We start from the raw sequence: 22,705 nt of genomic DNA, 5'->3' as shown, positions 1-22,705 counted from the left end.
TGGGGATTCAAGAATTATGTTGTTCCAAGACTTCTCAGCTGACACGGCTGCAAGGAGAAGAATCATAGCCCCACTATGTATGAAATTAATCAACCAAGGAATACGTGCTACTCTTATTTATCCCGCTAAGCTTAAGATATGGGTCGATGATAAGGTCCATTTATTTGAATCAGTAGTAGAAGCAGGCACATTTTTAGCCCAGTCAGGGTTAATAGCACCTCAAGGAACCAGTACCACACAATAGGTAGCTAGTGTCAGGAAAAGGATATTTAACCCTAAGAATTTATGATGGCACACATTAAAAATGGGTTGTTTGGTTTTTCTTTTCTTTTTTTTTTTTTAATTAATTGTTTTCCTTCTTTTTACTATCTGTGTCATCGATTAAAAGAATTTTCAGGTTTATTGAGGTTTCTCCTCATTGGGATAACCGGGGTACAATAGGCAGAGGTTGCTCCAGTCAGGAGATGTTGGAAGGGGACAATCCTATCCCCCTCTTCCCCCCCTTTTTTTTTCTTCTCTTTTTTCTTCCCCTTACCTCTTTCCTGCCCATGCCCTCTTTTCCTCTGCTTCCCCCCCCCCCCCTTTTTTTTTTTGTTTTTTTTATCTCTCTCTCTTAATATTATTATTCGATTAAGGGTTTCATATGTTTATAAGTAAGGATAGACATGACAGGTAAATATAAATTGATATCATGGAACATAGGATGTATCACTTCACCGATTAAGCGGAAAGCAATAATATCTTATCTTCAGAAAATAAATACAAGCATTGCATTTCTATAAGAAACACACTTAAAAACAGAGGAAGTCATGAAACTTAAGATAGCATAGGTGAAAGAGGTTGTTGTCTCTCCTAGTAAAGATTGCAAAGGGGGAGTAGATATATTGCTAGGGAAAAGGTTAAATTATGAAATTTTACACATAAATGCGGACACAGAAGGGAGATTCCTAATGATAAAAATTAAACTGGCAAATACTTTATATACTCTATGTAATGTTTATGGTCTAAATAGACTTAGCCATGAGTTTTGGGAAACATTACAAGCTAAGATACTACTATATGTGGAAGGTTATGTAATATTAGGAGGGGATTTTAACATGGCCCCACAATATCCATTAGATAGATCTAGACACGATCCCTCTGCCCCAAGACTAAAAAAGATAACCTAGAAATTAAAAAATTTAAACAGCTTTCTCAAAATCTTAGGGTCAGGGACATTTGGAGAACACAAAACCCGGATAGAACTGAATATACATGTCTTTCCATGGCCAACAGGACATTATCTAGGATTGACCTTTTCTTAATAGATGAAAAAATGGTCAAGCATAGAGTAGAGGCAGGAATTCTACCAATAGTTATATCGGACCATGCTCCCATATTTCTGAATTTTCAGAGCGAGGATCCAACCTATGATAAAAGATGTTTTCAGTTTCCCAAGTTCCTAATATCAGACTACAAATTTAAAAACTGGCTTAACCTTAACTATAAAGAATATGTTCAACTTAATTATGAGTATTTAAACAAATCAGAATTTTTTTGGGAAGCTGGCAAGGCAGTTCTATGGGGGGAGATTTTGGCCTATAGCATATACAGAACTAAAAACCTAAAAAAGCGCGAAAACGAGGTACGAAAAGCTGTTTCTAACGCATATAATAGATACCTATTAATCAGGTCAGCAGAGAACTGGTCAAGATATACCCAAGCTAAGAAGGAAAGGGATACTTTTTTAATATATAGGACCACTCAGAAAGAAGTAAAGTTTCAGGCTAAGATGCATAGATATGGCAACAAAACAGGGAAACTCCTTGCAAATTTGATAAAGGGGGATAAAGGATCATCCCTGATCGAATCTATTCAAGATAGAGACAAATCGATCACATCAATAGACGGGATACTGAAAATCTTTTCGGATTATTATCAAGATTTATACTCACTGAAAAATTCGAATCTTAGACAAAGCGAGGAGTTCTGGAGTAAAATCTTGTACCCAGTTCTCCCACCTGAACTATCCGATACATTGAACTCTCCCATTTCTGAGATAGAGGTTAATAGAACCATTCAACAGCTCCCCTTAAATAAAGCTCCAGGCCCCGACGCCCTCCCTAATGAATTTTATAACATTTTGGAACCACAATTAGTTCCACATTTGACTAGATTATATAATGACATATATATTCATGGTAAAACAATTTCCCCGAACCAGGAAAGGACCCCAATCGAAAGGAGTCATATAGACCGATAGCCTTACTCAACACTGACTACAAAATACTCACAGCAATTTTAGCACAAAGATTACAAATTCTTCGACTGCACATTATTCATAAGGATCAAGCGGGATTTATGGCTAGGAGAAATTCCTCAGCAAAAATTAGGGAAGTCTTCGCCACTATAGACTATTTTAAGAACTTAGAGAAAAAGCCATATGGGGAAGAAGAAGAGAATGTGGATCTAGCAATACTTGCGATTGACTCTGAAAAGGCATTTGATTCAGTTCATATGGATCACATGCTATCTTCTTTATATAAATTTGGTTTCAGAGACAAGTTCCCCAAATTCATAGACAACTTATACAATAAAGCCACTACAAGATTGATAGTAAACGGATCAAAATCAACAGATATTGAACTTAAAAGGGGAACAAGGCAGGGATGCCCTCTCTCTCCCCTATTATTCAATATAATCATTGAGCCATTCCACGGCAATAAGACAACAGTTAGAGGGGATAAAAATCGGCAAAAAAGAGCTTAAAATAGCCCTTTATGCCGATGACATTCTGGTATATATAAGTAATACCAATGTGAATGTACCTAAACTCTTGGCAATCCTTAAACAATTTGGATCTTTCTCAGGGTATAAAATAAATATCTCTAAATCAGAGTTACTTTGGATTAAAAAAAACAACAGAATCACTAAGGGATTTACCCTTGAGGTAGTACATTCATTCAGATATTTAGGCATGCATATCTCGCCAGACCCTGAGTCCTGGTATAGACTAAATATAAGCCCAGTATTAATTAAAATTAGAGAATATCTATCAAATTGGAAGAATCTTCCGCTTTCAATATCTGGCCGCATAGCCCTTTATAAAATGATACTCCTCCCCAAAATGTTATATGTTCTCCAAAATATACCATTATTTCTGAAAGGAAATGATATTAGCGCACTTAATAAGGTGCTAAGAGAGTTCATTTGGCAACATAGGAAACCCAGAATTGCACTACAAAAGCTCATGCTTCCAAGAATGTTTGGTGGCATGGCACTCCCTGACCTCCGAATATACAACTACGCTTTCCTTGCACGAATAGTTATTGATTGGGTACACAAAAGAGATTATGTTACAAATAACGAATTAGATCAAAATATAACATTTCCCTTTCTTCCCATTGCACTAACCCATCATAAGCTCAGTCTCCTTCCTCAAGAGATCAAGAAAATTAGGTCTATTGTTAACCCAATTATGGCATGGTGGCGAATATGCAAGATCACGGGGTACACAAAAGAGATTATGTTACAAATAACGAATTAGATCAAAATATAACATTTCCCTTTCTTCCCATTGCACTAACCCATCATAAGCGCAGTCTCCTTCCTCAAGAGATCAAGAAAATTAGGTCTATTGTTAACCCAATTATGGCATGGTGGCGAATATGCAAGATCACGGGGGTAGAAGTTAGTTTCCAAATTCTTACCTTTAACTGGGAACCCCCAATTTATACCTGGACTTCAGTCGTCAGTATTCAGAAGATGGCAGAATCTGGGATTAGAACACATGTATCAATTGATAGATACAGAAAGATGATGCCTTAAATCGTATGAATCTATTAGAGGAGAATTCCATTTCCCTCAAAAATATTTTTTTGCTTATTTGCAAGCCAGGCACTATATATCTGAGTTGATAAAGGATTTTGGCTGGAATTGGAACCTAGGACAATTAGAAAATTGGTTAGCGTCAGCAAAAGTTGGCTGTATGTCAATATCCACAATATATCAAACCCTAAGCTCCGTAAGGGGACCCACAAATCTGCAACAAATATACCTTAAATGGATCTTAGCAATTCCACAAAGCATGGTTAACCCCGTTGTGATTCAACAATCCATATCTAGGGTACTAATAACCACGCTCTCCTCAACTTAGAGAGAATCACATATGAAATTACTATACAAGACCTATTACACACCAGCTAAAGGAAACAAGTTTGGAAACCTAAACTTTAACAAATGCCCTAAGTGCCAGCTGCCAGAAGCAACCCTAGTGCATATGATTTGGGACTAAGGTAGAATATTGGTTAAATAATACATTGGGAATCTCCTCAATAGTCCTTTCAATTGAGCAAATATTATTTTAGTATCTTCTGAATTAAAACAAGTACTAATTGTAAAATAATTAATTTAGCTATTCTTGCAACTAGATACATAATCTTTAAGAAGTGGAAAGGAAGAGAGCCACCAAGTATACCTGAGATTAAGAATTGTATAAAGAAGCAATGCATATTAGAACAGATTGGTATAGACTCACACCAAGAGGAAGATGTTAGGAAATTCTTTAAGAAATGGTCAGTATTTATTAAATCTTTTCTACCAACAGAGATAGAACATATGATATACCCCTTTAGGAATACAGACCTTGTATTGCTAGACTTATGGTAAATTGGAAATCACCTACTAAGGGTCTCTCCCCCTCCCTCTTTTTTTTTAATATATATTTTTGTTTTGTTTTTTCCTTTTTCCTTCCCCTTTTCCCCTACTTTCCCTCCCCTTCACATCTCCTTGAGAAATCACTCCAGTAACAATGGTTGCCAAGTTCAAATTAAAAAAGTGGTAGTAAGGCTACAGGCCACAAGGTGAAATGAACTTGTCAAAATGAAGTAACTATGTCTTTTTTTTTCCTATTTTCTTTTATTGAAGCCCGGGATAATATATTAGAAAAATTGTACAAGGTTAAAATGTATACAAAACTGTGCATATTGCTTATTTCTTTTATTACATGCTTCAGGGCTGTTGAGAAACTTTAATGACTCTTTTTTTTTGTTGTGTTTCTTTTGATACACCTTTGGTGTCTATTTTTGTGATTATTGTAAGCAACCACTCAACATAAATAAAATAATTTGGAAAATGATAGTAGTATTGAACTAAATAAAAGAAAAGCAATGATGCATGTTAAAGGGGTAAAGTTACATTGAATTGAATGCATGTTTGTAGACAATATTCATCAATCAATGACTTACTAGCTGGTAAACAACCCTATTGGTAGATAGGAGCACTTCCCCACAAGCACACACACAAAAAATGTCTCTTTAAGCACATGCACATATAAAATATAAAAATAAAACCTTTTAAAATGCCCTCTTTCAAATGCATCATTGAAAAAATTATTTATTGTCCTTAGAATTAAAGAGACATGAAACACAATTTTTTTTCTTTCATGATTCAGATAGAGAATACAATTTTAAACCACTTTCCAAATTACTTCTATTATTTTACAACTAACAACAGAAAATATTGCGCCCTTAGTGATCAGTATAGTAAATGAATCGCAAGAATAATAACAAAAATGTCAGAATATCGTATCTGGCAAAGGTTAAACTGAAGATTAGAGTAAAACCTGATATCCACAGGCTGATGTTTAACCCAGGAGATTCCAGTGATATCCCAGATTCGAATTGCAAGTGTCCTTGAAGTACAGTAAGAAGCTTATGAAAATCTCATGGTGGTAGAATCCTGAAGATAGTAAAGTTTATAGCAGAAACTTGTTTTTTCCTTGCTTTCGTGCTGTGCCTGGAATAGGTACATGTGAACTGGGTGCTGCTGTAGAATGGTGGAAACTTCCGTTTAAATGATCTTTATGTGAAAGAAGCTGCAGAGAAAGAAAACACAGCGCATCCCATCTAAGAGTAAAAGCATTTAATATGCGCACATATTGTGCTTTTAAAAATAAACACTTACAAGAAGACGATAAAAAAGGAGCAATGTTTATAAGCTCTGAGTGCCTGAACGTCCTAGGAGAGAGATGGAGAGTTTGTCCGAGCCTCATCAAGGTATGCGCTGTACCTGTGGGCTGGTAGGAGAAGCCTGGTTCATCGAGGGACGTCGGTGACGTCAGAGCATTGAATGACCTCAACGCATTTTGTCCGGCAACGTCCGGAATTTGTCAAGAGGATGGTGTGAACTGGTTGGTATTCAGACTGCTTAAGAAGGAAACTGTACAGGGCTCTGATAGGACCAAAAAGGTTGCGGTAAGTTCAATTGGTAATAGCAAATGTCAATCAGAGCCTGCGTGTGAGATATACAGTGAACTTGCAACAAAACAATACATATATGAATACAATTGCAATGAAAAAAGCATAAATGTTAATAAATAGCAAAAATGTTAATAAATAGCATCATATTATAAAACCTATGTGCTTATGAGTCGATCATTAGTATAGTAAACCGGCAAATTTGTAAATACAGTGGTGATAAGTAAAACCTGTGAGAATATCGTTAGAATAAAAACAATCCTTATATAAAATCTTTAGATTGTAAAGCCATAAAACATATAGCCATCATTTTTTCGATGTTAGAGGGCACAGATGATATTCATATTTCGGGAACATAGAGCATATAATTAACATCTCTTTAGTGAAGGGCACAGAAAAATTCCCTTGACAGAGTGAGTAAATTTTGATAACAAAGTGAATTCTATCACATGAAAGCATTTAAGTCTAAATCTATATTGAGACCTTTTGGAGCCAAATTGTCCAGTTCATGGATCCAAAAAGTCTCTCTTTGATGGAGAATCCTTAATCTGTTAGAAAATGTGTTTGGTGGTATACTTTCCAGAATTTTTACTTTCAAACTATGAGGATTAGAGTTATGTTTTATTTTGAAATGATGGGGCACACTATGTGTATCTAGTTCATGATTGATATTGTATTTGTGTTCACTCAACCTCTTACTGATGGTTCTTTTTGTGCGTCCTATATATAACAGAATGCAACTACAGGTTAACAGATAAACTACGTATTTTGAGCTACATGTAAAGCTTTTTTGAATGAGATATTCTTTAGTAGTATTATAATCGTAAAAATTGGTATTCAAACAAATATGTGCACACATCCCACATCATGGGACACCACATTTTCTGGTTCCCTTTGGTGACCCTAACCATGTACTTGGTTTATTAGTGTTAAAAGTTTTTGGGTGAGTTTCAGATCTTAGTTTGGAAGGTGCTAAGATATTTTTGAGATCTTTATTTTTCTTATAGGTGATGATAGGTTTATTGGGTAATGTTGGACCCAAAACTGGATCTGCTTGGAGTATACTCCAAAGTACATAAATCTCTTAGCAATCCCCCGGGTAGGCCTATCATTTTGGGGATTGGTTCACTCACTAATAATTTATCTACTTACATAGACTTTTTCCTACAATCAGCAGGAAAAAGTTCCCTTCATATATAAGAGATATAACCCATGTAATAAACCTTTTCGAAGGATTAACTTGGCATAAAGAATACAGCTGGCTCACTTGCGACGTGGCCACACTTTATACTTGCATCCCCCATCGATTGGGTATTAATGCCATCAGAAACAGTTTTGAACTAAAAAACATGGCCCCCCAACAATTAGAGTTTCAAGTATCTGTTATTTCTTTCATACTAGATCATAATTATTTCGAATTTGAAAAAAAATTCTATTTACAGACACAGGGGACCGCAATGGGCACTACCTTTGCGCCCTCATATGCAAACATCTATATGGGTCATTTTGAACACCATTACATTTGGAACAATAACCCTTTTAAAGATAATTTTATACATTATCATCGTTACATTGATGACTTGATCATAATTTGGAAAGAAGGGGATTCCAACACCTCCAAATTTATAGAACATATAAACAACAACAATATGAATTTGAAATTCACGTCCAATAGCCACAAGGAGCAAATTGACTTCTTAGACCTCACCTTATTTGTATCTGACAACAAAGTAGCTATAAAAAATTTCAGAAAACATACTGATAGAAATGGCTTTCTCAATGCCAAAAGCGGACACCTACCTAGGTGGAAACACAACATCCCATTAGGTCAATACCAAAGGGTTAAACGAAAATTGCACCTTTCACTCTGATTATATAATAGAATCAGAAATTATAGACAAAAGATTTCTGGACAAAGGATATGATAGCACTCTTCTAACACAAGTCAAAGACAAAGTACAACTCATGAATAGAAACACCATGCTAGTACCACCTAGAGAAAATATTGACAATAGCACTAGGTTCATCACAACCTTCAGTCAGAGTAGTAAGGCAATTGAGCATATCCTCAATTCACATTGGAGTATTATTATTATTATTATTATTATCATCAGGTATTTGTAGAGCGCCAACAGATTCTGCAGCGCTGTGAACATAGTCGGTATACAGGATAGCTTTTGCAGGGATCAAGTGGGTAGAGGGCCCTGCCGAGAGTTTCACTGTTGTAGTCGGCTCTTGTGAAGGCGATCTGCAAACAGCTGGGCTCATAGGCTTACATTCTAAGGGGTTCAAGGGGAAAGCAATGGAGTTAGGAAAGGTTAGTGTTGGTTGTAAGCATCCTTGAATGGTAGAGTTTTTAGGGAGCGCTTGAAGCTGTTAAAACTAGGGGAGAGTCTTGTGGAGCGAGGCAGGGAGTTCCACAAGATAGGGGCCAGTCTGGAGAAGTCCTGTAAACGGGAATGTGAGGAAGTAACAAGAGAGGAGGAGATCCTGAGCTGATCGAAGGGGATGGGAGGGAGAGTATCTGGAGACAAGTTCTGAAATGTAGGGGGGAGCAATGCAGTTGAGAGCTTTGTATGTCAGAGTGAGGATTTTGTGTTAAATCCTAGAGGCAAGAGGAAGCCAGTGGGGATATTGGCAGAGAGGCGCAGCAGATGAAGATCGACAAGTAAGGAAGATGAGCCTGGCAGAGGCATTCATAATGGATTGTAAAGGAGCTATGCAGCAGCTAAGTAGACCAGAGAGGACGGAGTTGCAGTAGTCGAGGCGGGAAAGGATGAGAGAGTGGATTAAAATCTTAGTTGTATCTTGTGTAAGGAAATGTCTAATTTTAGAGATGTTTTTAAGGTGGAAGTGGCAGGACTGAATGTGAGGAGTGAAGGAAAGATCTGAGTCAAGTGTGACCTTAAGACATCGGGCATGTGGGGTAGGAGTAATGATGGAATGATCAACAGTTATAGAAAATTTGAGGGTGGAGATATTGGAAGAAGGGGGAAAAATAAGGAGTTCAGTTTTGGAGAGATTTAGCTTAAGGTAGTGAGAGGACATCCAAGATGAGATATGAGAAAGACAGTTAGTGACACGGGTTAGTAAGGAAGGAGGTAGGTCTAGTGCAGAGAGGTAGATTTGGGTGTCATCGGCATACAAATGATATTGAAACCCATGGAACTTTATTAAGGAACCTAATGATGACGTGTAGATTGAAAAGAGAAGGGGACCAAGGACAGAGCCTTGAGGTACCCCAACAGAAAGTGGTAATGGGGCAGAGGATGCTCAGGAGAAGGCTACACTAAATGTACGGTTAGTCAGATCGGAAGAGAACCACGAGAGAGCTGTTGTGCAGATGCCAAAGGATTGGAGGGTTTGGAGCAGAACAGGGTGGTCAACAGTGTCAAAGGCTGCAGACAGGTCAAGGAGGATAAGCAGAGAGAAGTGGCCTTTGGATTTTGCTGTAAGTAGGTCGTTGGTAACCTTGACAATTGCTGTCTCTGTAGAGTGATGGGGATGAAATCCAGATTGCAGTGGGTCAAGAAGAGAATTTAGTGTAAGGAAATGGGATAGACGTGCGTATACTAGCTTTTCTAGGAGCTTTGAGGCAAGAGGGAGTAGGGAAATAGGGCAGTAGTTGGATGGGGAGGTTGGATCGAGGGAAGGTTTTTTGAGGATAGGTGTGACCAGTGCATGTTTTAGAGATGAGGGAAATATACCAGTGCTGAGGGGGAGGTTGAAAATGTGTGTGAGTATGGAGGTGAGGGTAGCAGAGAGGGAGGGAAGTAGCTGTGCGGGGATGGGGTCAAGGGGACAGGTAGTGAGGTGGGAGGATAGTATAAGGGCAGAAACTTCATCCTCGTTAACAGGGGCAAAAGAGCTGCATTTTTGGATATTTGGGTTTTGGATGATTGTGAGCTTTTGAGGGGGTGGGAGATTGGTAGTATGTTGAGAGCTGATTTCACTTCTGATGGAGTCAATTTTGTTTTTGAAGTGGCTGGCAAAATCTTGAGCTGAGAGAGAGGTTGTATTAGGAGGTGGGGGTGGGCGGAGAAGAGTATTGAACGTGGAGAACAGATGTTTTGGGTTAGAGGAAAGAGTAGAGATGAGATTAGAGAAGTATTGTTGCTTATAGAGATTAAGGGCAGAGTAGTAGGAGTTCAGGATGAACTTGTATACTCCAAGCAGATCCAGTTTTGGGTCCAACATTACCCAATAAACCTATCATCACCTATAAGAAAAATAAAGATCTCAAAAACATCTTAGCACCTTCCAAACTAAGATCTGAAACTCAACCAAAAACTTTTAACACTAATAAACCAAGTACATGGCTAGGGCCACGAAAGGGAACCAGAAAATGTGGTGTCCCACGATGTGGGGATGTGTGCACATATTTGTTTGAATACCAATTTTTACAATTATAATAATACTAAAGAATATCACATTCAAAAAAGCTTTACATGTAGCTCAACATATGTAGTTTATCTGTTAACCTGTAGTTACAATCTGTTATATATAGGACGCACAAAAAGATCCATCAGTAAGAGGTTCAGTGAACACAAATACAATATCAATCATGAACTAGATACACATAGTGTGCCCCACCATTTCAAAATCAAACATAACTCTAATCCTGATAGTTTGAAAGTAAACATTCTGGAAAGTATACCACCAAACACATTTTCTAACAGATTAAGGATTCTCCGTCAAAGAGAGACTTTTTGAATCGATGAACTGGACACTTTGGCTCCAAAAGGTCTCAATATAGATTTAGACTTAAATGCTTTCATGTGATAGAATTCACTTTGTTATCAAAATTTACTCACTCTGTCAAGGGAATTTTTCTGTGCCCTTCACTAAAGAGATGTTAATTATATGCTCTATGTTCCCAAAATATGAATATCATCTGTGCCTTCTAACATCGAAAAAATGATGGCTATATGTTTTATGGCTTTACAATCTAAAGATTTTATATAAGGATTGTTATTATTCTAACGATATTCCCCCGAGTTTTAAGTTTTACTTATCACCACTGTATTTACAAATGTGCCGGTTTACAATAATAATGATCGACTCATAAGCACATAGGTTTTATAATATGATGCTATTTATTAACATTTTTGCTATTTATTAACATTTATGCTTTTTTCATTGCAATTGTATTCATATATGTATGGTTTGTTGCAAGTTCACTGTATATCTCACACGCAGGCTCTGATTGACATTTGCTATTACCAATTGAACTTAATGCAACATTTTTGGTCCTATCAGAGCCTTGTACAGTTTCCTTCTTAAGCAGTCTAAATACCAACCAGTTCACACCCTCCTCTTGACAAAGTCCGGACGTTGCTGGATGAAACGCGTTGAGGTCATTCAACGCTCTGACGTCACCGACGTCCCTCGACAAACCAGGCTTCTCCTACCAGCCCACAGGTACAGCGCATACCTTGATGAGGCTCGGACAAACTCTCCATCTCTCTCCCTGGCCCTCCTAGGACGTTCCGGCATTCAGAGCTTATAAACATTGCTCGTTTTTTATCTTCTTCTTGTAAGTGTTTATTTTTAAAAGCGCAATATGTGCGTGTATTAAATGCTTTTACTCTTAGATGGGATGCACTGTGTTTTCTTTCTCTGCAACTTCTATTATTTTATTTTCTTCCTTTTCTTTTTATCCTTTGCTGAAAAGTTTATCTAGGAAAGCTTAGGAGCAGCAAAGAACCTAGGTTCTAGCTGCTGATTGGTGGCTGCATATATATTAGTGCATTGCCGCACCTTCAAGAAAGCATACCAAGAGAATTAAGCAAATTTGATAATAGAAGGAAACTAGAAAGCTGTTTAAAATTTTATGCTCTATCTGAATCATGAAAGAAAAAAATTGGGTTTCATGTCACTTTAAAAAGAGAGTCCGGGGGCGGAGCCTAGGCAGGCACAATGGTGGACGCATAGATTGTTGGCTCCAGGTGCATTTAACCTTTAGAATGGAGACTTAACAAACTAACATCTAAAGAGTGTCCACAAAAGATTACCAGACCGACCAAGCATTGATCCTGCACCTTAATGCTTCCTGAGTACCTGTGGATAAGACGCTAGATCCGACAATACAGGGAGGGACGAACCCGGAGCAATGAAGGCCTGAGCTGCAGCCCTAACAGAGGATTAACGCTCCCAGTAGCGGAGAAGAAACCAAGCGGAGATATAGCCAGTAATACCGGAGGTCAACGTGATAACACTCCGCTGTATAGAAGAGACCCCAAGCTAAGAAAACGGAGGAGGAAAACAGAGCTGATCCGCCATGAGTGAGTAGCCACGTGGCAGTCCGGACAAGCTCCGGCACACGAACAAAGTATTTCAGACCGGGGGCAACAACAGTAATACACAAACAATAAAAAACGACATTAGGGTACATGCAAAATTAAGAAATGACCACATTTCTCCTTCATGGCTCATGTTAAACAGCGCAAGGTCTGAGAGGAGCAAATAGAAAGGGGAGTCGCTGCAGCACAGTGAGACAGAATCAAAAGAGGCTTAAAAAGTACACAGCTAATGCATCTAAAAAACTCTCTATACCGCAATTAATTAAAATCATTTACAAATCTCATAATGATACCAGGTTAAGAGAGGGGAGAGAAGAGAAAATCAAAAGCAACTAATAGCTGGGGGCACAAGAATAAAATATGATTACTGGCTTTGCTTAAGGTACTATTCAACACAATGCAAGACTGACAGCTACAGCTTAATACTTTGAGCGTCCAAATAAAGCTGCAATAATCTAAAAACAGATACTCCTCACAATATCTTTCTCAAACAGCAACCAAGCACAAGAGGGGCTCATCTACTAATACAACACCATGTCAATCAGGAGAAATAGCAAACCATGTTGCACATCTAAACCAGCAGCAGCAAGTATCTTCTTTAAACAACAGAAAGGCGATAAGGTATTTGACAAGGAAGATGAGATAGAAGAGGAAGAGATGGAAGACACAGAAATTAACCTCCCAGAAAACAGCAATAAGCCAATAACTAAATCGGATATTAAGAATCTTGTTTCCAAGCAGGACATCACCTCTGTATTCGATAAAATGTGGGAGAAAATGGACGCCCTACAGAGCACGGTTACAAATAGCCTCACAGAAATTAAACAGAACATCTCAGATTTGGGCACTAGAATCGAAACGCTGGAGGAAAAAGAAGAAGCAAGGGAGGAAGATATCACCAACATCAAACAACAACTAAATGACCATCAACAAGAGCTGGCGGACGTTAATGACAAATTAGAGGACCTGGAAAACAGGAGTCGGAGGTGTAATATCCGACTGAAGGGCATCCCAGAATCGATCACTTCACCTGCTATAGGGGACTATTTACGTCAACTATTCCAAGCCATCACAGGGGAGTCGTCTGAGCAGAAATTCCAGCTAGAAAGGGCTCATAGAGCTCTCAGAGCTAAACCTAAAGAGGCAGAACCCCCGAGAGATATAATTGTGAAACTTTTCCGCTTTCAAGAGAAAGAAGAGATTATGTTGGCGGCAAGGAAAAACCCCACCTTCAAATTCAAAGGATCGATTATACAATTCTATCAAGACCTTAGTGTCAAAACCCTCCAGCGGAGATATACCCTGCGTCCGCTGACGCAACTATTAAGGAAAAGCCAGATTACATATAGGTGGGGATTCCCCTTTGCCCTACACGTACTCCATGAAGGCAACAGCTACACTATCAAAGAACAGCAAGACATTCCAGGACTCTGTCAATTACTAAAGCTAGAATGTCCAGAGATTCCAGAAACCTCCCAGGACAACATCAAAGCCAGACCACTACTAACAAAAGGGACTATTCAGAATGGTCGGTGGACGAGAGTCTCTAGGAGGAAACAGAGACCATGAACAATATACAGGACTGGCAAGATTGAAAATGACTTTCTAGAAATATATAGTAGTTTTGCCTTCTCTAAGAGGAGAGAATAGTTCATAAGCATTAGAGATAAACTTACTAGCGGTTATTAAGATACAGGAAGTGTTAAAAATACCTTACAGCTAGTATCTTTAATTAAGAAAGAATTTATGTCAAGAACTGGTAGAAAAACTGTGGGCTGGATCTGTTGATCGTAGAGAAGTAACTATGTAAAATTTACTTAGTCAGATTCATACCCCAGAAAGCTATCAGTATTAGCAAGAAACAAGGACACTCTAACATACTTGATTTGTTTATAGAAATGTTGAGCTCTTAATATTGTAATATGAATCTTATATGCACGCTTAGTTAGATAGGGAGAGTTTATGAAAACTCAAAGAAAGTTCTCTGAAGGAGAAGTTAAGCTTTCTATCAATAAGTTATTATGTTTAAATTTAATGTTCATTTTTGTTTTTATGTTTCCAAGCTAAACACCGTCAAGCAGTGGTCCAGAAAGTTTCTCCATGCTGGAGGTGGCCTGAAGGGGGCAGAAGTCATTCGGGAAATAAAGAAAGAGGTACTACTGAGCAGGTATGTGAGAGGTGGAAGTAGTGGATGTAATGGGCTCTAAAATACAGATAATCTCACACAACGTAAGGGGGCTGAACACTAATGTGAAGAGGAAAACAGCACTCACTCAATATAGAAACATGAACTCTAAAATAATATTCCTACAGGAGACGCACTTTTCACACAATCAATATCCTACTTACTGGGACAAACATTTTAAACAACACTATCATGCCACATCAAAAAAAAAAAAGAGGGGTATCAATACTTCTACATGACTCTATCCAATTCGTAAAGGAGGAAGTGATTAGAGACGAGGAGGGCAGATATCTCATACTGAGAGGCACTGTACAGGGTACACAATTAACACTATGCAACATCTATGCACCAAATGAAGGGCAACATGAGTTTTTCAAGAAACTATCACACCTACTAACACAGTGGTCTCAAACACTATTGATAGTGGCAGGAGACTTTAATGTTAATTTAAAAATTCTTCGGGATGCTGCCACTAAAAGTCTTACTAACAAACAAAAACGCATCAACTCTATCACCAAGTCAATTAGGGAAGAGCTAGAGGCACACAACATAATGGACACTTGGACAACTTTATATGGCCAAACAAACGACAACACCTACTACTCACCCGCCCACAAAATATATACTAAATTGGACTATATATATATTAGCCAAACATTGATACCTAGTTTAATTTCCTCGTCTATACACTCATCGGTGTGGTCCGACCACTCCATAGTACAGATTCAGCTGCAAGGTTTTACTGACCTCAACAGACAGAAATCCTGGACTTATGACCCCTCACTACTAAAACACATAGATATCCAAACTAAAGTCTTAAATAATCTAAATGAATATTGGAGGTTGAATGTTGATCCATCCATAAGACCAGTTATCGTGTGGGCAGCTCACAAGCCGTATATTAGGGGATTGATCATTAAAGAGAAAGCTTTGTATATGAAAAGAGTCAGGTCAACGATAGATACACTACAGCAGGAAATAGAGACCTTAGAAAGATCACATCAGGCGACCTTATCCCAAACGGTTTTTACTACCTTGACTACTAAAAGAAAGGAACTCGCTAAGATACTAACCGACAATTCCCTGAGAGCCATAAACAAGTTAAAATCATTCTATTTTTTATATGCCAATAAACCCGATAGGTTTTTAGCCAATAAATTAAGAGAAAAAACAAAATCCTTCACTATCGCTCACTTGCAAAAATTAGACAGCACACTAACTTCTAACCCACAGGAAATTGTAGAAGAGTTTGCCAAATATTATGAAACATTATATGACGGTAAGAAAGTCTGCCACTCACCAATGACTAAAAAGCTTAGAGAACAAATATTAATGAAGGCAAATCTACCTAAATTAAACACAGAAGAGGCAAACTCACTAGAAGCAGATATCACCCTACAAGAAATAGCAACAGCTATAAAAGATCTTAAAAGAGGCAAGGCCCCAGGCCCTGATGGGTTTTCAGGGGATTACTATAAGCTATTTAACACTGATCTGACCGCCCATTTACACAAATTCTGTAATGACATACTGAAGGGCTCCTCGATCCCGACAGAGCTTCTTCAAGCCAAAATAGTTGTTATACCTAAGCCAGGGAAAAACCCAACTATGACACAAAATTACAGACCGATTTCGCTCATTAATCAAGACATAAAAATTCTCACAAAAATTTTGGCAAATAGGCTTAAACAATATTTACCCACACTAATCCATCCTGATCAGGTGGGCTTTATCAAAGACCGTGAAGCACCTGACAATATAAGATGCACACTAGCTCTAGTAGAATATCTGAATGCTACAAGAACGCCTTCTCTGCTTCTATCTCTGGATCCGGAGAAGGCGTTCGACAGGGTGGATTGGGGATATATGTTGGCGGTTCTGGAACATATGGGATTTGGCAATAGGTTCCTAGATGCGATTAGAAGCATATATTCACGCCCTACTGCAACAATTAGGGCGGCAGGCTATCAGTCAAGAACCATACAGATACTAAATGGAACCCGTCAGGAGTGCCCACTTTCACCATTGCTGTTCGCCTTGTGTGTGGAACCTCTGGCCGCATGCATACGAAATTCCACAGACATACATGGGATCAAATTGAACAGGGGGGATTACAAATTAACATTGTTTGCGGATGATATCCTGCTTTCTCTCACAAAGCCTGTGCTCTCTCTGCCCACCCTCTATCACCTACTAGACGAGTTTTCCAAAATTTCAGGTTTTAAAATTAACTCTGAGAAATGTGAAGCACTCCCCTTACACATACCAAGACATACACAAAAGCTAATAGAAGCTAACTGGGACTTTAAATGGGCTAATAAACATATCAAATACCTAGGAATATATATCACAAACACATTGGAATCACTGTATAAGGTCAACTACAATCCAATATTTAAGAATGTAAGGAAAGATTTATCCAAATGGAAAAAAGGCAACTTCTCATGGCTAGGTAGATTGTCGGCTAAAAAGATGAACATCCTACCGAAATTGCTATACCTATTTAGAGCTCTACCGATCAAAATTCCATTAAAAGATCTAGATGATCTACAAGCTGAACTCATTTTATTTCTCAGAGGACATAAAAAAGCCAGAATAGCTGCACACATCTTAAAGCAACATAAACAATTAGGAGGACTGGGAGTCCCAGACCTCCGAAATTATTACCAAGCAGCCAGACTAGCACAATGTGCATTACTAAGCAAAAAATGTCAGGGAATGATATGGCCTATGGTGGAGACAGACATTAGGGGTCTGGCGGAGCCAGGGGAACTCCTATGGAATTCCAGCGACACAAACATCGGCCGGCTAGCACAACTTAAAATCACTGACGACACTAAAGCAATGTGGTCTACATTAACTAAGACACTAAAACTAATTTCACCACAGACTATCATTAAACCAATGGGGATGTTACTCCCGACTGACTTCCAAAAACAATTAAGCAAATGGGAGAACAAGGGTTTGTACAGAGTGGCAGATTTCTTAGACGGGGGAAAGTATTGACGTTTAACCAATTGAAAGACAAAATTTACCCAGACACTTTACATTGGTTCATGTACTTCCAACTCTCGCATGCCATAAACAAGTACAGACAGGGTTCCCCTAACACTAAGAATACTGTTTTGGAACAACTTATAATAACTCCAGGCAGACACAAATTTATATTTAGCCATTCAAACAGCGAAAAACACAACAAAACCGAGGCTTCATAATAGTTGGGAACAAGACTTAGACATAACCCATAATGAGGATGATGGAGACAGATTTTCTCTGAGCTCAGTAGAGGACTGATAGGAGCAGACCTGATAGAAAACTCAATTAAAACAGCTTACAGATGGTACCTGACTTCGCTAAAGACCTCACACTACACACCTGAATGCAATAGATTATGCTATAGGGGATGTGCAGAGGTGGGTTCTTATCTACACATGTGGTGGGAGTGCCCAAAGATACAACCAATCTGGGATAAATTGCAACAGTTAATTAGGAGAATATTGGTTGACTCATTTACATTATCAATTTCTAAAGCCCTACTGCATACACACATAGATACCCTAAATTCAGCCTCCAATAGATGGATTAATATAGTATGCACAGCTACTAGATTATGCATAGCTAAGAAATGGAAAATGGGAGCCCCGGATTGGAATGAAGTACTAGATAAGATAGAGGATATTTACAAAATGTCGGAATCGGCAGCATGGATGCAGGGTAATGTAGAAAGCTTTCATAACATCTGGATCTATTGGACCTTGAATAAATAATTATGGGCATAACCAAACATTGAGGCAGTGGGAGACTCGGGTCACTCTTTAAGGTCACAACAAATAAATAAAAAAATGCATATTTTAATGGGCACTGCTTGACGGAAACGGTTTAAGGTTTTTAGTTATATGAAGTTCAGAAGTTTAAGAGTTAAAGATAGATTTGGGAGGAGGGGGAGGGGAAGGGGTAAGGAAGGGGGATTTATTTAAATAACAAACAAAAACAAAATGGGACTGGAGATGGTTTAGTATGTCACATCTTGGTTTTTGATTTTGGCTAGCCCGAAGTAATGTATGTGTACATTCTACCCTGTCATGATATTTCTGTTGTGAAACTTTAATAAAAAATATTTCAACATAAAAAGAGAGTCCGAAACAGAAAATAATTTAAGGAAAGTGACCAATTTGAATAAGTAATTCATATCTTTATTTTGTAACAATACAATTATTTAAAACCAAATGTTCCTTTTGGAATGAATTATTGTTTTTTCTGCTGTCTTCTGATCCAGATAAACTAGTTCAGTTGAATCTAGATCTGGCTTCCATGGATGAGATATGAGCTACAACAATCACCTTCGGCGGAGTAAGATTTATATTGCTGGCTAGTCCATACAGGGACGAAACTCTAATATTTTATTGCAAAGAGCCCATCAATAACCTATTAAATATATATCTGTAAAGCATTTTTATGATTTTGTGATTACCTAATTGAAAGACTGTGTGTTTGTGTTCAGCTTTATGGAAGTGATCTTTGGTCTTTTCTCGGCAGGTTCGTTTCATCATGAAAAGTTACTCGTTCCTGCGTGAGAATATCCCACGTGTCTTATTGAAACAGAGTATGTCTGGGACAGGGTGGACAAAATATTTGCGTTACATGTGCTTTTATGGCAGTATCATATTTTATGCTGCTATTGTATTGTCATTATTTGTACTAAAGGATAAATTGTAGGGGAATTACCATTTATACAATGTATATGCAATATCATTCCATTAATGTAAATGGCAAGGAAAAAGAGGAGATTTTATTTATGCACCTATGTTAGAAATGTCCTGTGAAAACATACATACTATGCTTAAAAGGACACTGAACACAATTTTTTTTCTTTTGTGATACTGATAGAGCATGTAACTTTAAGCAACTTTCTAATTTACTCCTATTATCAAATTTTCTTCATTCTCTTGGTATCTTTATTTGAAAATCAAGAATGTAAGGCTAGATGCCAGCCTATTTTTGGTGAACAACCTGGGTTGTTCTTGCTGATTGGTGGATAAATTAACCCACCAATAAACAAGTTCCGTCAATGGTTCTGAACCAAAAATTGTCTGGCTCCTTAGCTTAGATGCCTTCTTTTTCAAATAAAGGTAGCAAGAGAATGAAGAAAAAATGATAATAGGAGTACATTAGAAAGTTGCTTAAAATTGCCTGGTCTATCTGAATCACAAAAGCAAACATTTGGGTTCAGTGTCCCTTTAAATGCATTTAATTATTCTTCATAAAGATCCCCATATTAGAGAAAGTAGATTTAGATAGTTGTTCTGTCTAGTCTGATTTCTGCGCATTCTCTTTGAGATAATTGTATTATAACTCAAATAAAGTATCTGAATATATATACGTACTGTATAATTTATTTATAAAATATTATGACTATAGCGAGGTAACTACATACATGCTGAAATACTTATATTTGCATATGAATTATTGAACTCACACAGCTACTCCAGTGCATATTTCACTTTTTTAAAACCCCAAATCAGAGGGGATTTATGCATTAAGAATGATTTGCTGCATTGCAAAAGACCTTTAAAGAAAATGAACTGCCATTTTTTTTTTGAAAGTGCAACACAATAAGATTTGTACAAATCCAGATGTTCGTGTGTTGCACTTTCATAAAAAAGAAATCCGGCTCTGAAAATTGCCGAATGTGGCTTGCAGGTGCCATCTTCGACATTCAGATCAGCCTGAAAATGCGAATGCATATGTCTAAAAAACATGCTTTGGATTTCTATGACACCCCCCAGACCTCCTAACTATCCTGATTTGAAAAGGAACAGTCTCTAATTTTTAGCTGTGTCCTGCTGTCCCTCTGAGACAGCCATATCTCCTGATTTAAAGGTTTCCCTTAGCCACACCCATGAACCACCCAGACACACCCATAATCCCGCACATTATCCACCTGTAACCCACCCCCTCCTGATGCAGCCTGCCCAGTCCCTACAAAACGGCAACGGCTCCATCAACCTCCTGAGTCCTGGATATGCTACTCCAGCCTTAGAGTTAAATTACAGGAAAAACTGGCAAAATAAATGTGCATGGCAATGTTTTAAATTATGCATAATTAAACATTTTGGGCCAGATTACAAGTGGAGCGGTATTTAACGCTCCCGCTTGCGTGCTAACTCCACTAGAAGTAAGCTATTTGGGCATGTCATGTAGCGCTTGTATTACAAGTTGAAAGCAAATAGTTTTCACGTCCGACTAATCCGGTGTGCGTAAAAAGCTGAACTTCGAATATTGTGATTGCATTAAAGGGATACTGAGTATGACAATGGTAATTGACTGCACCTGGATAAAAGTAACCAAGCTCACTATAAAGGGACTTACTAACAAAAAGCCCTAAATATAAAGTAAATTTAATGGGGGGAAAAGGAGCACCAATAGGCTATAGGTTACTGATCAAGGTCTGAGCTAATTATATTAAATATGTTGAATTAAAATAAAATTAGCAGTTAAACCAATAATGAAAAAAATAGTAATGTAAAAATATAGTAAAAGAAATTATGGCATCAAGATATGCTTAAAACATTAAAACTAATAGTTTAATCATATGACCACACATAGGCAGACCAGGTTAACCAATCGGTGAAATATTGCGAACAATGGTGCATAAGAAATACATACAAGAGAAAAAATACTGAATAATCACCTAACTACAAAGTGCTTATAGCAGTGTACAATAACAATGACAAAGGTATGGGGTGACAGAATATCATATATGCAGGGATAAAGATAATACCCGGGTTTAAAGAAATGAGTTGTACTCTCACAAAAAAGGTGCCCCTCCTGGGGAAATGTGAACAAAAAATGAAAAAATAAATATATAAATAGAAGAATAAAAAAAAATATATATATATGAGTATACGTGTAAAAAACTTAGTATTCAAATGGCCAAAAAAAAAGTGATGGAGTCCTGAATAATGTCTGTTAAAGAGATAAAATCCTTAAAAGGTGTCCTAAGTGCTGCTGTACCAGCCTTAGAGATTTGGAACCTTGTGGGATTAATGAGCCTAAGCGTGCTCTGCCAGGGTGGAATACAAGCCTCCTTATGTGCAATCTATGCGTTTCAGCCCGTAAAAGGGCCTTTCTCAAGACATGTATACTATATTTTTTACATTACTAATTTTTTCATTATTGGTTTAACTGCTCATTTTAATTTAATTTAACATATTTAATAATATTAGCTCAGACCTTGATTAGTAACCTTTACCCTTTTGGCGCTCCTATTTTGTCCCTTAAATTTGCGTTAAAGGGATAGAAAGATCAAACATGAAATGTGCATAGGTTCATTTCAATTTGAAATGGAAGTGTTTTTGCAAAATGTTTTGATTAGCAAAAATGCTTCTAATAAAAGTTGTTACTGTTTTTCTGCAGCATCCGCACATATCCTGTGAGCGCTCGTGCACAAGCAACACCACCTCGGAGGGTCAGCAGTAGCTTGTATGACACAAATTACATCTTTAGAAGCAATACACAGTATGGCCACCTGACCTCTCTAAGAATGCATAGGGGGCAATTTATCAAGCTGGGGCATACAGGGGCGCATAAACGCGCCCCTGTCCTCCACAGCTCCCATCTGGCAGGCTTAATTTCCCTAGCGGAATTCAGCATTGTGCAGAAACACTATTTTGCGCTTGTGTGCAATCCTGCCCCCTGCCCGCGCACAGCCAATCAAGTGTGGGCAGAAGCTATCAATCTCCCCAGCCAGATTAAAGAGGTGGCAAAAGGGTAGGAAAGCAGCGGTCCTATGACCTTACTTGTTAAATACGGCGTGCAGGTTCTCTTGTGACAACCAGCAGTCGTAAGGGGTGTGAAGCCTTGGATAAATCGCCCCCTTAGGTGTTTAAATACTGGTGCACGGGCCCTCACAGGATATAAGCATATGCTGCTAAAAAAACAGTAATAGCTTTTACTAGAAGCATTTTTGCTAATCAAAGTAT

The 22,705-nt window shown here is 37.9% G+C and overlaps 1 protein-coding gene across 1 annotated transcript in view; it reads left to right on the top strand.

The window, feature by feature from the left end:
- SOAT2 (sterol O-acyltransferase 2) overlaps nt 1-22,705 on the top strand; it is a 149,380-nt gene that overhangs the window by 77,415 nt on the left and 49,260 nt on the right. Inside the window, exon 7 of the mRNA XM_053708323.1 lies at nt 19,260-19,326. Within this exon, the coding sequence (XP_053564298.1) occupies nt 19,260-19,326 (67 nt within the window). The remainder of the gene's footprint in view (nt 1-19,259; nt 19,327-22,705) is intronic.

The sequence above is a fragment of the Bombina bombina genome, chromosome 3 (genome assembly GCF_027579735.1).
Source record: "Bombina bombina isolate aBomBom1 chromosome 3, aBomBom1.pri, whole genome shotgun sequence".
Taxonomy (NCBI): Eukaryota; Metazoa; Chordata; class Amphibia; order Anura; family Bombinatoridae; genus Bombina; species Bombina bombina.
The sequence above is the reverse complement of the archived record's forward strand: the minus strand, read 5'-3'. Positions and strand labels throughout refer to the sequence as shown.